Source organism: Lolium rigidum, chromosome 7 (assembly GCF_022539505.1).
Source record: "Lolium rigidum isolate FL_2022 chromosome 7, APGP_CSIRO_Lrig_0.1, whole genome shotgun sequence".
In the NCBI taxonomy this organism is placed as follows: domain Eukaryota; kingdom Viridiplantae; phylum Streptophyta; class Magnoliopsida; order Poales; family Poaceae; genus Lolium; species Lolium rigidum.
Window position 1 is genome coordinate 157,568,726 of NC_061514.1, and position 15,256 is coordinate 157,583,981.

Sequence of the window (15,256 nt, forward strand, 5' to 3'; positions counted from 1 at the left end):
AATAAGTTTCTGTGGCGCATTCAAAACGGTGCGCCACAGAACTAAGCTTCACCTATAAGGGTTTTCCTACTAGTGTGAGATTTCTCACTAAACCTTGATATGATAGGCAAGTTGTAGGACAACACGTGTAGTTAGCTTTTTCTTTATCATTATTGATGTATTCTTATTGTGATGCAAAGGATATCGATATCTTGTAACCCCTGGATCCGCCACGTATTATATCCAAGCCACATTTGTACGGTTTGCACTTTGCACCAAGCATCGAAGAAACTGAGATTTTTATTTTGCTATCGACAAAAATATTCGGACGTAGCCATCACCTTTGAAAAAGGATTCCCGCACGATCGACCCCAAGTGGGCAAGTACATATCTTCTGGAATAAATGACGTGATTGTTGGGAAATTTCCTGCTGAGAGCCCAGCCATTGCAAGCCAGCAGGGGGCGGCTAGCTGACGGTAATAAAGGACGAAGGCGACGCGGGCCGACTTGGCCTCACTGGCCCACTCCAATAATCGCTCCCTCGAGCTTTCTTAATCACACTCATCGCCAGCTGATCTTCTTGCTTACCCGGCAAGAACCCACCCACCATGACCCTGCCATGACGATGACACACGCCATGACCGCGCTGATTGACGAGCCACATCCGCCTATAAAGTCTTCGTCTTCCTCTCGCACGCTCACTGGCCTTGCTTCCTACACCAATTGACAACCTCTCTCGAGATCTTCAGGAGGATCTTTATCCAGCACACGTGCGCGGCGAAGATGGTGGCTCCGATCGCGGTGGCGTCGGCGGGGCTGGGGATGCTGGCGGGCGTCGCCATGGCCAACAGGTCCTTGTTGCAGGACGGGAAGCCCGCCGCGGCGGTGCGGTGGCCGCAGCCGCGCTGCGCGACGTGCAGCGGCACGGGCAGGGTGGAGTGCCTCTGCTCGCGGTGGTCCGACGGCGACGGCGACGGGTGCCGCACCTGCGCGGGCACGCGGAGGATGCCCTGCCGGAGCTGCGGCGGGTCCGGGACCGGCCGCCGGGCGACCGTGCGGATCGACGCCGCCTCCGCCACGCCGCTCCAGCCACGGTCGAGCAGGCGGTGATCGGCTCTGCTCGCGGTCCGCCGCCGTCAGGCTAGATTTTCTTGCTGGTCATAGGAAGATTTGTAATATAGTAGAACAGATCAGGGAATTGATAGAAATATAGCAAGTCAATTTGGCACTAGTAGTTTATGTCGATCTCTTGCTGCTGCTGCTGATTCAATCGAGCCTTTGGGGCCTTGTGGCGAACTGGCGATCAGTCGACCCTGCCCGTCCATCTGAATCTGAATATCTTCTAGTAGCTGTGTTGGGGTTGCCGGATTCGTTTTGACTCGCGAGGCGGCTGAAATAGTGGACGGATGTCAAGAAATTCTGCTGTGCTGGACCATCTATTCTGGTTTCTGAATCATGATCAGTTCTGCAGAGCGCTGATAGCGCTAACATGTGCAGAGGGTCAGTATTATAAAGATGCACATGCGCAAATCTTACTTCTCTTTTTCCAACCGATCATCGCAAGCGAATTGCGCATGCTATATGTTCCTTGCTCAGTTCGACCAGATCTGCCGCGAGAATTCCACCTTCCGCCGTTCGCGTTTGGAAGCCTTCAAGTTTCTCCATAGTCTCTATCTCTTCTGGGTGGTCTCTTTGCTGCAACCTCTTTCCTTGTGTTTTCGACTGAAGATATTTTCGAGCTTTCAGTAAAAGCATGTACGGTTCCAATTTTCTCAAGGAAATATAAGGCTGGCACGATCACCTCCACTGACACTACTGTTACAGGGTTCATAGAATTAGGATCGTACGACCATCAGCTGGTAAAAGTTATGTAAACCCGATACAGTATCCAATGATCAGTACCTACATGTATGTATTGTCCCACCAATATACAACATCACAGACCCCACCAAGTTTGAATTAGCCGCTGAATTAGCTACAATCTGAATATGACACATCCTTGAACAGTTGAACTGTTGCACTACTGAAACCGGCCTGCAACCGCATGCTCACCTGTAAACAAACGCTCCTTAACACAACTGTGGGCCGCCAAATTAGATGAGCATGTCGGCTGTGTGTGGTGTGGTATCCCTCATCTATCTATCTATCTCGGCTCGTACTCTCACACTGAGCATTGTATGAGGTAACAATTTGTCAGTTTAAACAGTTCATCTACCATATGTTTCCTTCCAAGCTAAATTTACTATTTTTGCTATTTTATACATACATTAGCTCTGCAATTAGAAGTCACGGTCAGATCAAACATTTTTCCACTGATATTTTGCATGTTTAGCCTTTTCAAACTTATCTATTGTTCACCAAGGTACCTAATTTCCTGATGCTGACATATCATTAGCCCATAAGCTGCACTTTGTGTTTTTTTAGCTGCACCAGATCTTTATTCCCAGAATATACAAGAAGTTTTGCTTCTGAACATGAATATGCTTATTTCTTTTGCAAAGTTAAACTTATGCCGTGCCACCAACTCATTCACGAAAAATGTTTATTTTGACTTATCTGATTATACATGAACGACTATTTGACTGCTAATATGTTTTGGAGTATTCGTTCTATGATTGCAGCCTTGCAATGTTAAACTGTGTTCATAAATAACTCATGCATTGCTAACTGAATCTTTGAATTATTTGTGGGTCACACTTAGCTTAATATAACTTCTCTGTTTCCATAATCTATCATTGACTTTCATATATGTACCATATTACACATTCAACGGTGTGCCAAGATTAAAAGCGAGAGACGGTTGGTGGCCGTTTCGTCCCTGCCCGCTCCCACGAGCGGCAGGGCGAAACCCTAACTCGCGCGCCGCCGGGCCTCCCCTTCCCCTGTCCTCTCCCTCGCCGCCGCTAGAGGGCGCGCCGGGGCGAAGCCTCGGGGGCGTCGGCGGCGGCGGGGACTCTCTCCCCTCTCGCTCGGTTGCGGTGGCGCGGGCTGCGGCGGTCGGCGGAGGCGCGGCGCTGGTCGAGGGGCGCTGTGGCGTGGTCGTGCGGCGGCGGCGTGGCGGCTTCGTGTTCCCGATGTACCCGTCGCGGGGGCGGGGCTCTCGGGATCTTCCCCGGCGGCTGGTGACGCGCGCGGACGCTCCTCCGGCGGAAGACGGCCTGGGGCGGCGCTGGGCGGGGCGACCCGACGAATTCATGGAGGCGCGCGTGGCGGGTGGGCTCGGGCCGGGGCAGGGGCCTCTGGGCACTCCGAGCTCCGATCTACCCTAGATCTGAGGGCCGCTGGCAGCCAGGGGGCTGCTGGCCGCCGATCTGGCTGGTGGAAACCCCCCTCGCCGCCTCTCGTCTCGGCTTCTTCGCGGCAGGGCCGTGTCTCCTTCTTCAATCTGAGGTGTGTGCGCTTGGACGCCGGGGCGGCGGCCCTGGAAGGTGGGAGCTTGATGGTTGGCGGGCGTGCCGAAGCTCGGGTGCCGGCCGCTGTCCACGGCCGTGAGGGCGGCGTGGCGCCGGCGAGCAGCGTGGTGCGGTGGTGGGTTGACCTTCTGGTTGGTCCAATCTGTAGATGGTGGAGGGATTTTGCCGAGGGGAAACCCTTGCCCGCTTGGGCCACGACGGCAAAGTCCGCGGACGCCGTGACCTTCCTGAAGGCGTCGATTGGGGCTTCTCTCTATCCATCTACAGGCTCCGGGTGAAAATCCTAGATCCTCGGATCGAGCGGTGGCGGCACTCCGGTGTCGTTCTCTTCTTGAAGACATCGTCTTGGAGTCCGCAACACGAGGCTCTCTGATGGTTGTGACGGAGGTGGTTCTTCGACGATCATCGGCAAGGCTTGCTCCGTGCCCTCCCCTGGTCGAGCCTCCTTGGTGCTACCTCTCGGTCTGTGAGCAACGCGGGTCGGTCCCCGGTGGTGGTCGGCTTCCGGTGGCGCTTCTGCGACGAAGGAGTGTTGTTGAGGCGCGCGTGAAAAATGGCTCGCTCTCGGGTGAGCTCCGGCCCGACACTGTAGACTCCAGCTCTTCTTCGAGTCCTCGTAGGTGCTTTGGCTGAGCTTCTTGGTCGCGCTTCCGGCTATAGCCTCTTCGGTAGTTCGTGTGGGTGTGTGGTGTCGTTTTGTAAGCTGGGTTCAGCACTATGTATCTTTCTCGCCGTTTTTGGCTTTGTTAATTCAAAGTCGGGCACTTCAGTGCCTTTTATCTAAAAAAAAAAAGCGAGAAGAGATTTAATGTTATGACTTCTAATGTTATTGTGCTGGCAGTGATTTGTGCTTTCATTTGATACTTTGTTATTATTGTGCTGTCTTGCGGTTATTCGTTTCCCAGTCGGGTTGGTTGCAGTTAGGGACGTGCTCGGTTCGCTGCTGCAATGGCTACTCTTCGATATGTAGTTCTGATCGTGTTAGCATATTTGGTCTAATAGTTATATGGCCAGCACATTTCTACTTATATAGGCTCCTGGAAGCAGCACAACTGTAACAATGTTAGTGTTCTTTTTTCTGTAATCCAGTGATTTCTCTACGGCTTGATGGCAACCAGGTCACCTACTTCCTAGAGTTTATGTCTCTTTAGTTTCCTTGTCTTCGCGGGCTCTGTGGCGTTGTGTGTGTCTTCTTAATTCCCCTAAATCCATTTTTCTTTCAGCTGATATGCATGCTCCATGACTACCGCCCTATTGGATTATGCAACGTTCTATACAAAATTGTCTCTAAATGTCTTGTGAATAGACTTCAACCCTTACTTAGTGAAGTCATCTCGGAGAACCACAACGCATTTATACTTTGTCAGTTGATAACTGAAATGTTTTTCTTGAATTTGAATGCCTTCATTATGTGGAACATGTGACGAATGAGAATTCTACCTTCTGTGCTTATAAACTAGATTTGTCCAAAGTTTATGACAGAGTCAATTGGTCTTTTTTTTTTGGAGAGAACATTGCAAAAGATGGGGTTCTGTCGTCGATGGGTTTAATGGATTATGTCATGTGTAACCACGGTGAAATATTCAATCAAATTTAATGGAACTCTGTTGAAAGCTTTCTCTCCATCTCGATGTCTTTGACAGGGGGGTCCCTTATCGCCTTATTTGTGGCGGATGCCTCCCAGCTATTGCAAAAGGAAATGGATGAAGGGGGTATTTCTCCAATGAAAGTTTGTCGCAATATCACATATTTTATTTGTGGATGAAGCGTTGTTATTTTTTCGAGCCATGGAGGCTTAGACATTGCAGGTTAAACACATTGTTCGGGGTGTATGAAGCAAGCATGGATCAGCTCATTAATCCCTCTAAATGTTTGATGTTCCTTAGATTTGGTCCATTCAACTTTGAATGTGGTCCAGAATGCCTTCAAAGATAAATATCTAGGGTTGCCTACTTCAGAAGGACGCATGCATAAAGGTAGGCTCCAAAACCTGCAAGCTCAATTAAGGAATGTAATTATTGAATGGGGAGATGGTATTCTAGCCCAAAGTGCAAGAGAAACTGTTATCAAAGCTATTGCTCAGGCAATCCCGACTTATGTTATGGGCTTGCTCAAGTTGCCCTTATCTGTTTGTGACGACCTCACGAAGTTGGTCAGAAATTATTGGTGGGGCTCAGGGAAAGGCAAACATAAGATGCATTGGATGTGTTGGCATAAACCCTATCGTTCTACATCATAAGGAGGCTTGGATTTCTGTGATATGGGCTTATTCAACCATGCTCTCCTAGCCCAGCAAGCATGGAGGCTGGTAGCCTAACCTCAAAGCATGTGTGCAAAGGTGTTAAATGCCAAATACTACCCTGACGGTGACCTACTAGCAATCCGTCCTCTACTTGAACGGTAATCTCATACGAACTCGAGCGCCTGAAGAAGGGTTTCATTTATCTTGTTGGCAATGAGGCAGCATATGAATGATAATTTGATTCCTCGTCTCGCTTATATATTTTTTTAGATAATGGACGCTTTATTATTTAAGGAAGCAATTACACCCGACCTCTGTATAGCTAAGATGCACACAGCCGTTCAAAAGTCTCTAAAGTATGTAATGATAAAAAAGGCGAATTACATATCAAACATGAGCAACTGTAAGACGCCTAAGGTGAAGGCAGGGGCCAATTCATAGATTATGTTGTCACCCATGTAGGAAAAAAGTATCCCTCGCTGTGTCCTCCAACCGTGTACAGACCTCCGTAAAGAGGTCGCGATTCTCCATCTTTTGCAGCGCAGATCACGAACGAAGAGTAGCGGTACATCTGTAGATAACCTGCAAGAGAGAACAATTCTTATCATTAAAAACTTTATCATTTCTACATAGCCCTAGCGACCATAAAATTGCAAGCGCCCCCACCCTAATAAACGTCCTAATCTATGATCGATACCATGAAGTCAATTACCAAAGATATTAGCCACACTAGTCGGGGGATACAGATCAGAAACTATCATTTTTTTTTGAAGTAAAACAGTGGGCAAAAGCCCCCTGCAGTTTTTATTAATTTAATATAAAAACATCCATAATTACAAAAAGAGAGTGAGAAACTCTCATAAAAAGAGAGAAACCTAAACTAACTCTAACTTGTTGATCATATAGACCTGACAAAGTGGCATTGGAAGAACAAGTGTTTAATCGTCTCATTGTGGTGACAGAAAACACACTGCGTACTCCAATGGCAATTGCGTTTCACAAGATTTCTTTGGTTAGGATTACTCCTCGATGCAAATATCAGCCAAAAATCTTAATTTTGATCGGTATTTTCATCTTCCAAATTTTCTTATTTTTATCAACTGGTATTTGAGGTTGGATAATTACATTGTACAAAGAACTTACAGAGAACTTTCCATTGGATTGTAAGTTCCAACAAAATTCATCCTGCCCTTCCGACAACTGAATGGAGTCCAAACGTAGAAGGCATTCCATGCAAGAAGTCTCGGACCGATTAAATCCCGTCTAAACGTCACTGTCGGAGGTGAGGTTGCCATTACTAATGCAATGGTATCACTTCTGCGACGAATAATGCTATACAATGTTGGATATTATTCTGAGATATGTCTATTTCCTAGCCACGTATCCTCCCAGAAACGAATCTGCGATCCATCCTTAATATTAAAAGTACCATATGTGAAGAAAATTTCTTTGTTGCCATTAGGCCGGCCCAGAAATACGAATCTCCCGGTTTCCAATCTATCTGGGATAACACTTTTTCGCCAATGTACTTTCTTTTAATCATGGTCTTCCATACGCCATGTTCTGTTAGAAGCTTATAGAGCCACTTACCTAACAAGGCCGAGTTCTTGACCTCAAGGTCATGAACCCCCAACCCACCCATATCTCTGGGTCGGCATACGACAGACCACTTGACCAGTCGATATTTCTTTTTTTCACTATCTCCTTGCCAAAAATAATCGAGCTTGTGTAGCACACCTTTTGGCAAGATGAAGAAGGATATCATATACATCACCATGTTAGTGAGTACTGCATTAATGAGTACCAGTCTTCCTCCAAGGGATAGTAATTTACCTTTCCAACTACTAAGTCTCTTCTGAAGTCTTTCCTCGACTAGTTTCCATGCAGCTATAGTTAATCTTCGATAATGAATCGGGATGCCCAGATAGTTGATAAGAAACTGGCCTTGCCCACAGCCAAATAGTTCCGAATATGCGGCGACTGATTCCTGAACCTCGCCAAAGCAGAACAATTCGCTTTTATGGAAGTTTATTTTGAGACCCGATAAATGCTCGAAAGCTGTCGATGTTAGCTTTAAATTCTGAGCTTTTTCAATGTCATGTTCCATAAATAAAATTGTATCGTCAGCGTATTGAATAATTGATAAACCCCCATCAACAAGATGTCGGATCACGCCTTAAATTTGGCCATCAGATTTAGCTCGTTCGATCAATATAGTGAGCATATCAAGCACAATGTTGAATAATTATGGTGATAGAGGATCGCCCTGGCGTAAGCCTTTTCGTGTCTGAAAGAAGCGTCCCGTGTCGTCATTGACACAGATTGCTACATTTTCTCCATACTCAAAATTATTGATCAACGCTCTCCACTCGGGTGAAAAATCTTTCATCATGAGTGTCTGATCAACAAAACACCAATTAACTTTATTGTAAGCCTTCTCGAAATCAAGTTTTAAAATTACCCCATTCAACTTTTTGGTATGCATCTCGTGAACCGCCTCATGTAGAACCACAACCCTATCTAGGATATTACGTCCTTGCATGAATGCGGTTTGTGACGGCCTAACCACATGATCGGCCACCGTATTCATTCTAATGGTGGCCACTTTCGTGAAAATCTTGAAACTTACATTTAGGAGGCATATGGGTCTATATTGTTGGATCCTTTCTGCCTCCTTAACTTTGGGTAACAAGATAACCTCACCAAAATTTAGATGGAATAATTATAACTATCCAGCGTGTAAAACACTAAACAAGTCTAGAAGATCCTCTTTAATGGTATCCCAGAAAGTCTGATAAAATTCAGCAGGGAAACCATATGGACCCGGGGCTTTGTTATGTTCCATCTGGAAAACCGCTTTTTTAACTTCCTTCTCCAAGTAAGGGGTCGTTAAAATAGTGTTCTTGTCCAGAGACACTTGGAGTATATCTGCAATTTGGGACTCATCGAGAGAGAAGGAACTCTATTCTAGAGGACCAAATAGGCTCTTGTAATAACTAGTAATGTAGGATTTGAGTTGTTCATGGCCTTCAATTAAAAAAAATGGGGATAATTTCACTTCCCAGCCACTGCACCAACCAACCAGGGAAGCACATAGCCATTTGGCATGAGTACTAAGATTTTTAATCTTGGTTAAGATTAAAGCATAGTCCTCAAGATATATTGCATGAGTACCAGGATCAGCCTGGGTCTCAACTATAAATAGGAACCTAAATTCGCGTTCGTGAGGATTTGAACTCAGGTGATGGGTTTGTACAACCACTCCCCCAACCAGTTGAGCTAGGCTCACTTCCAAAAAAAATGGGGAGAATTTCACTTCACGGCCTCTGCACCAACTAGAAATGCACACATCCATTAAGCATGAGTACTAAGATTTTTAATCTTGCTAAAGATTAAAGCATAGTTCTCAAGATAAATTGCATGAGTACCAGGTCCAGCCTAGACCTCAAGTATAAATAGGAACCTAAATTGAGATCCGTAAGGATTTAAACTCAGGTGCTGGGTTTGTACATCCACTCCCCCAACCAGTTGAGCAAAGCTTACTTCCCTAAACATCGTATCAGTCGTGTGGCGCAACTGCTGGATGAGCACATTAATTAGAAAGAATAACTTATCTGGCAACTGTTTTACCCAGTGGATGCTAAACTTATTTAAAGATCAATCTGTCCCGCGGGGTGATTGAGAACATTATTGCCTGGAAGCCAGAGCAATCTGGTGAGTTTTTGGTCAGGAGTACATACAAATTGGACCTCAATGAATTATCACTGCAATGCTCGTTCCCATCTTCAACTACACTGGCTGAGGGAGATGATCTCTGGTCTAGGATCTAGAAGGCTACGGTGCCACCCAAAGTAAAGATCTTTGTGTGGAAATCAGCGAAGAATGTTTTAGCAACTGAGAAAAATAAACAGATCCGTGGAATGAAGGTGACAAAGTTCTGCACCATCTGCGGACATGAACGGGAGGACATGTACCCTGTGGAGTGTGATGGGGTCATGCTCTTTTCCACTTCCAGCATGCTTATTCCCTGTGGAGCGTGATGAGGTCGATCTGACACCCTTCATTAGACAAGGATGTCCAAGTCAGCTCAATTACATGGGTTCAGTCAGTTCTTGTCTCTATCCTAGTGCATATGACTGATGCCTTATGTTGGTTCTGTGGAGATCATGGTATGCTTGGAACGAAATGACCCATGTTGTGCCCCTCCCGTGTGTATAGGGGTCTAAGAATTTTCTATGTGGTTACCTTCATACTGTTGGAAATCTAAAATCCTCATCGGCGACGGAAATAATCGAAGGTAAGCATGCCAGGCCGAAGGAGCCACCGGACAAGTATTGGCAGAAACCACCCTAAGGCTAGGTTAAACTGAATATTGATGGTTCTACAAAAAAAGGGAGAGTGGAAGTGAAAGCGCCGGTATAGTGCTGAAAGATGAGCAAGGCAAGATCATCTTTTGTGTATACAAGATACTACTAAATTGTGATGATCCTTTTGAGTCTAAAGCCCGAGCGTGTGAGGAAGGCATTTCCTTGGCACTGCAAAGGTGCACAAGTCTGATAGTTGTAGTCGCGTGGTGACACAAGACCGCTCCCTGCTAGTTCACTTCATCACTGAGATTAGATTTTTGGTTAAAACTTAAAAGGGAAATAAACAAGTTATATTTGTAAAGCGGATCGATCTCAAAAAATAGGGCGAGTCACCGTCTTGCAAACTTTGCAAGGGCAGAGGAGCATACGATCACGTGGCTTGGATCTGAACCTGATTATGTTATTCTGGAGCTGGACCATGATCTCAATGTACTCCTTATTGCTTAATATAAATTCACTTTTACCCGAAAAAAAAAAGATATGCATGCTCCGTGCATATATTCGCAGGTACACTAATGGCGCGTTTGGTAGCCTGGGCCAGAATCGTGACTCACTGGCGCAGTGGTGCGAGTACACCTACGTGTCCGGAACGAGCCACGGGCCGGAATTGGCCTGTTGTTTGGTAAGTCGGGTTGCATCGTTTGGGCCAAAAAGGCATTTTTGTTTGTTCGCCTGCAGCCAACCCCAAAACTCGATGGAGATGAGTTTAGACCTATTTGGTACCATCCAGGCATGCCTAAAGTCACCTCTTGTATACAACAGGTAGCTTTACCATGCTATCACCTCCCATCACATAGAAATCAGTTCATGACAATTGCAGACTAACGAAGCTAGCAGTTCACGAAATCAGCCCTAGCTAGTACGAATGGTAGTTCACAATGCTCCCTAGCTACTACGAATGACAGTTTATCATCACGGGGTAGTTCAACATACGGGGATTAAATTGGGGTTCGAGAAACAGGGGATCAAAGGGGGTTCTTCTTCTTCTTATTCACTTCTTCTTCACTTTTTCTTCTCAGATGGTGGTGCTCCCTCTGACTTCCCACATTGTGTCTGCCCACTCTTGCCTCTTCTCCTTACAGGCAACATTGTCACCTGCGTCCATGCCATGGCCAGTCTCTACTTCATCAGAAGTGACAACCTCTTGGAAGAACTCATCCTCGCCCCAAACAAGGATCTAGTTGTGAAGAATGCAGCAATCTAGGACCAACTTCACTTGAGTATCAAAAGTGTGGAACTATTTCTGGTCAAGGACCTTGAACCTATTCTTCAATGCAGCAAAGGCCCTCTCAATGGTGACTCTAAGGCTTGAGTGACTCAGATTGAACAACTCTTTCGCATTCCGAGGTCGGTGCCTGGGAGAGAAATCGTTGAGGTGGTACCTTGTTTTCCTGAAGGGAGGTAGAATACCAGGTCTGCATGCATATCCAGAATCTCCAAGGTAGAACTTACCCTCAGGGATTTCCAACCCATCATGCATTGATAAGCTGTCGGCCAGGATGCTCGCATCATGAGATGAACCCTCTCACCCAGCAAGCACGTAGGTGAACCTCATATCGAAATCCATAGCAACTAGCAGATTCTAGCTGGTGTAGTGCTTCCTCCCGCGGAATGTTGCAGACATTGATCTCGGTACCTTTGCAGTCACATGAGTACCATCAATAGCCCCAATGCAATCCTGTAAAGAAATTAGCACACAGTCATGTTTCTGACAGTAGCACACATCTGAAAGGTAGAACGAACATGATTTTGTACTCACCCTGAAATACGGGAACCACCAATAGCTGTTCTTGATCCTGGGTGATGTGTTCGTTGATGCTGGCTTGATCATTTCACCTCTAAGCTCCCCAATTGCGTACAACACCTGCTGGAAGTACCGAGAGATAGTCTCCGTGGATCGCCTGAATGTGCTATGGATGACTCTGAACCTCTGGTTATGATCCACGACATGAAGAAATATTGCGAATTGTTATTCGACAGAGGTGTGGATGCTATCAACCAGCAGTCCTCTCTCCTTGAACGTTTTCACATGTGCAAAGAAAGGGGCTCTTCTCATCCAAAGCATCTGAATCACCTCTACATCGTTGGAGTTGTAGATGTAGTTTAGGTTGGCAATCTTCTCCTGATCTCGTTGTAACATAGGACCGTAACTGACACGAGGAAAAGCAGCATGCCTAACTGCTCTCTTGTGCACCATCAGGATCCAGGCTTGTATGCAAATGATGAGTGCTGCGGCGTGATGCACAAGCTGAAGCTGGTCGGTCTAGTCAAACAAGATATATGCATTACGAACGGTCTTATAGAACCCAACTAGTTCTACCAACAAGAATCCGACACTACAGTAGAGCAGAGGAGTTTCCCCTTACCTCCGTCGTGGCGGACGATGGACACGGCCGAAAGCAATCGTAGATGTGCGTAGGCTCTATCGCGGCTGTAAACGAGGACCCTGGTCTGGCGTCGGAGACCGAAGGAGATGCGCGCTGCTAGATCTGGGTCATCGCAGCTGCCGCCGGTGCCAAAATTGGGGGAAGGGAAAATTTGGGAGGGGGCTAACGTATAGGGTAACCGAAGTGGGAGGTTACCCCTACATTTGTCGCGCAACACCGCTGGGATTTCCGCTTCAACCGCCATGCCGATGCGGAGCACCCGCGTGAACGGCATTGTCGATTTTCGTCTCGCCAGGACCTGCCCCTGGAGAAACTGTCAAACTGGGCGTTCCTCCGGGGACTGTCCCAGGGGTGCATTAAGACCCGTGCCATGCAAGAACGCGAGTGATTCCAGACAACCAAACGGGCCGAAAATTACTCGGCCGATGCGAGTCAAGGGGCCCCAAGCTACCAAACGCGCCCTAAACCTGGCACAGCTTATTATTATTACGTCCCCTCTTTCCTTGGTCTTTCAACAATTTCCTGTCCAAGAAATTCTTCACATTGTAATTTTTTTTGTTTCTTTTGTGGGAAACATGGAGCTAAATTATTCTATGTATTCATCTCGGGATGGACGTCATATTGTTTCCGTTGTTTGTTGGGAGTGGCGTTTTGGCACCCGGGAGCATATGCTTCCGGTTTTTTAACTTTGTTTTAAATGCACTTTTAATATGTTGAAAAATTTGAACATAAAATTTAGTGGATACATCTTAAAATTCTACATGTTCAAAAAGTGGTTTCACAGAAAACCGACATTTTGAGTGCCATCCGTAAAAAAGACAATTTTTTGTGTAAAAGAAGGTTGTGTACGAGATGTTTTATTTGTCTTTTTTACACAAGTCACAAAAAATGTCGGTTTTTCGCAAGACTTGATGTGCGCATGTAAAATGTTGATACGTAAGCGAGAAATTTTTTGTTTGATTTTTTTGAATATTTCAAAATGTTTTTCCAATGACAGGAGCATATGCTCCCATGTGCCAAATTGAATTTCCGTTGTTTGGGTTCCTTTTAGATGACACTCGTTAGACTTTGAAGCATTTATTCAGGTTGTGAAAACTAAATAGTTCTTGTTTGTATATCTAGGCTCTATAACTTCCACCGTAATATGGATATTGGTCGTGTATCAACAGACAACCTCCAAAATGGTATTAACAGACATCCTTGCTATGACTTCTGAAACATTGCATTTTGTGTGTAGGCTGCAATGTTCATCCTTCTGCAAGGCCAGTAGAACAGCAATGTAAGCCGCTGCGGAAAGAAATGAACGGAGACTCTTCCTAAACTATGTTTAGGTGAACTGCCTTCTGCATGCCACTAACACCATAGAGGAGAATTAAGTATGCTTATGTTTCAGAAATATTTATGTGGGCTGAAATTATCTTGCACTATTAACCACAATTTTTATGTTGATTCTTCCAACTACTTTTTAGAGAGGAAAACATGCTAAGGATTGCCATGATGATTCAGTGAGATCCTCTCTATGCTCCAAAAGTTACAAGGTTGCACTCTTCTAGTTCTTATGTTGTGAATTTTCTTCTAATGCTTGCAATTACTATAAAAGAGGAGGTGATAAGTTCCCTCTTTATGTTCCTAATAATTATAAATTTAAAGTACCTTCTAAAAATATGAATTTGTCTACTCCTAATTGTTGTGATTAATTCATATATAAAATTCCAATGAATAAAAATAATGTTAGACTTCGTTGTTACTTGATTTATTCTTTATTGTGTGTTCTTTTATGCTTCAATATGTTAAATATTTTGATTAGTGTGATCACACATGGGATCCTGGAATCTTGTAACCAAGTCTACGTACTATTATACAACCAATAAAGTTAGGAGTTTCAATAAAGTAAAAATAGTGAGAGTAAATACTAAATAATAAGGATGAGCAATGGAGAAGTTGGGGTCGACCTTGAGCATGTGTTGTTCATTGCAATGGAACCATTGCAAAGTCTATATCATTAAAAAAACTCATAACAAAACAAAATAAAAAGTTTGTTTCTTTATTAATGTTCTTGATTTGAATAAAAAAATTCTAATAATTTTGGATTTGCATGATTGGTTAAACTATTATATCACTTGTTTCTGGAGCTAGCCATTTTGTTGACACTAAACGTATCATGGAGATGAAAGTATTTCATTGTTTGAGGTGAAACATGAAATGATAGGAAAGGATTATAAGACAAGAACTATCAAAACCACAAGATTGGGGATACCCCTGCATCCCCTCTCCACACAAGTGATCTCATGATTTCTTATTCTAAACTCATATTCTAGTTTTACCACCATATTATTGTGCATATTTATGGAAACCATGAATGTGTTTGCAATTTTGTTTTGTTATAAGTTTTTTTATTTTTTATTAATAGAATTTTTTATAAATTACGAAATTTTACCCATTTTGGATAATGAAGTTGATAATGCATTTGATGAGTTGCAGATTCATGCATATTACTATAATCGAAAAGATTTTTAGTTTTTACTCATAACTCCGATTGGGGTGAAGTTTCTATTGTAGTTATAAATTTTCATCCTCTATACGAACCAAAATTACGAAAAAATTCTGTCACTTTTAGATGATCGAACAAACTACGGTTTCGAGTTACTATTTTTCTGGACCGGTTCTATCTTTTGTTGGAAAAGTGGCTATTTGAGTTTCTGATACGTCTCAAACGTATCTATAATTTTTGATGTTCCATGCTAGTTTTACACCAATTCATATGTGTTTTGTTTACACTTCGTTGCACTTTTACATAATTTCAGATACTAACCTATTAACAAGATGCCACAGTGTCAGTTCCCTATTTTATGATATTTTTATATTTCA

At 44.4% G+C, this 15,256-nt stretch overlaps 1 protein-coding gene across 1 annotated transcript; it reads left to right on the plus strand.

Annotated features, from left to right (window-relative positions):
* The first annotated feature begins 502 nt into the window (after positions 1–502).
* LOC124676813 lies at positions 503–1,305 on the plus strand. The gene has a single exon (XM_047212839.1). The coding sequence runs from the start codon at positions 763–765 to the stop codon at positions 1,087–1,089; it is 327 nt and encodes a 108-aa protein (XP_047068795.1). The 5' UTR covers positions 503–762; the 3' UTR covers positions 1,090–1,305.
* The last annotated feature ends 13,951 nt before the right edge of the window (positions 1,306–15,256 follow it).

Excerpts from the sequence above, each read along its gene's own strand:
- LOC124676813 (XM_047212839.1), top strand. The coding sequence starts at position 763 with ATGGTGGCTCCGATCGCGGTGGCGTCGGCGGGGCTGGGGATGCTGGCG.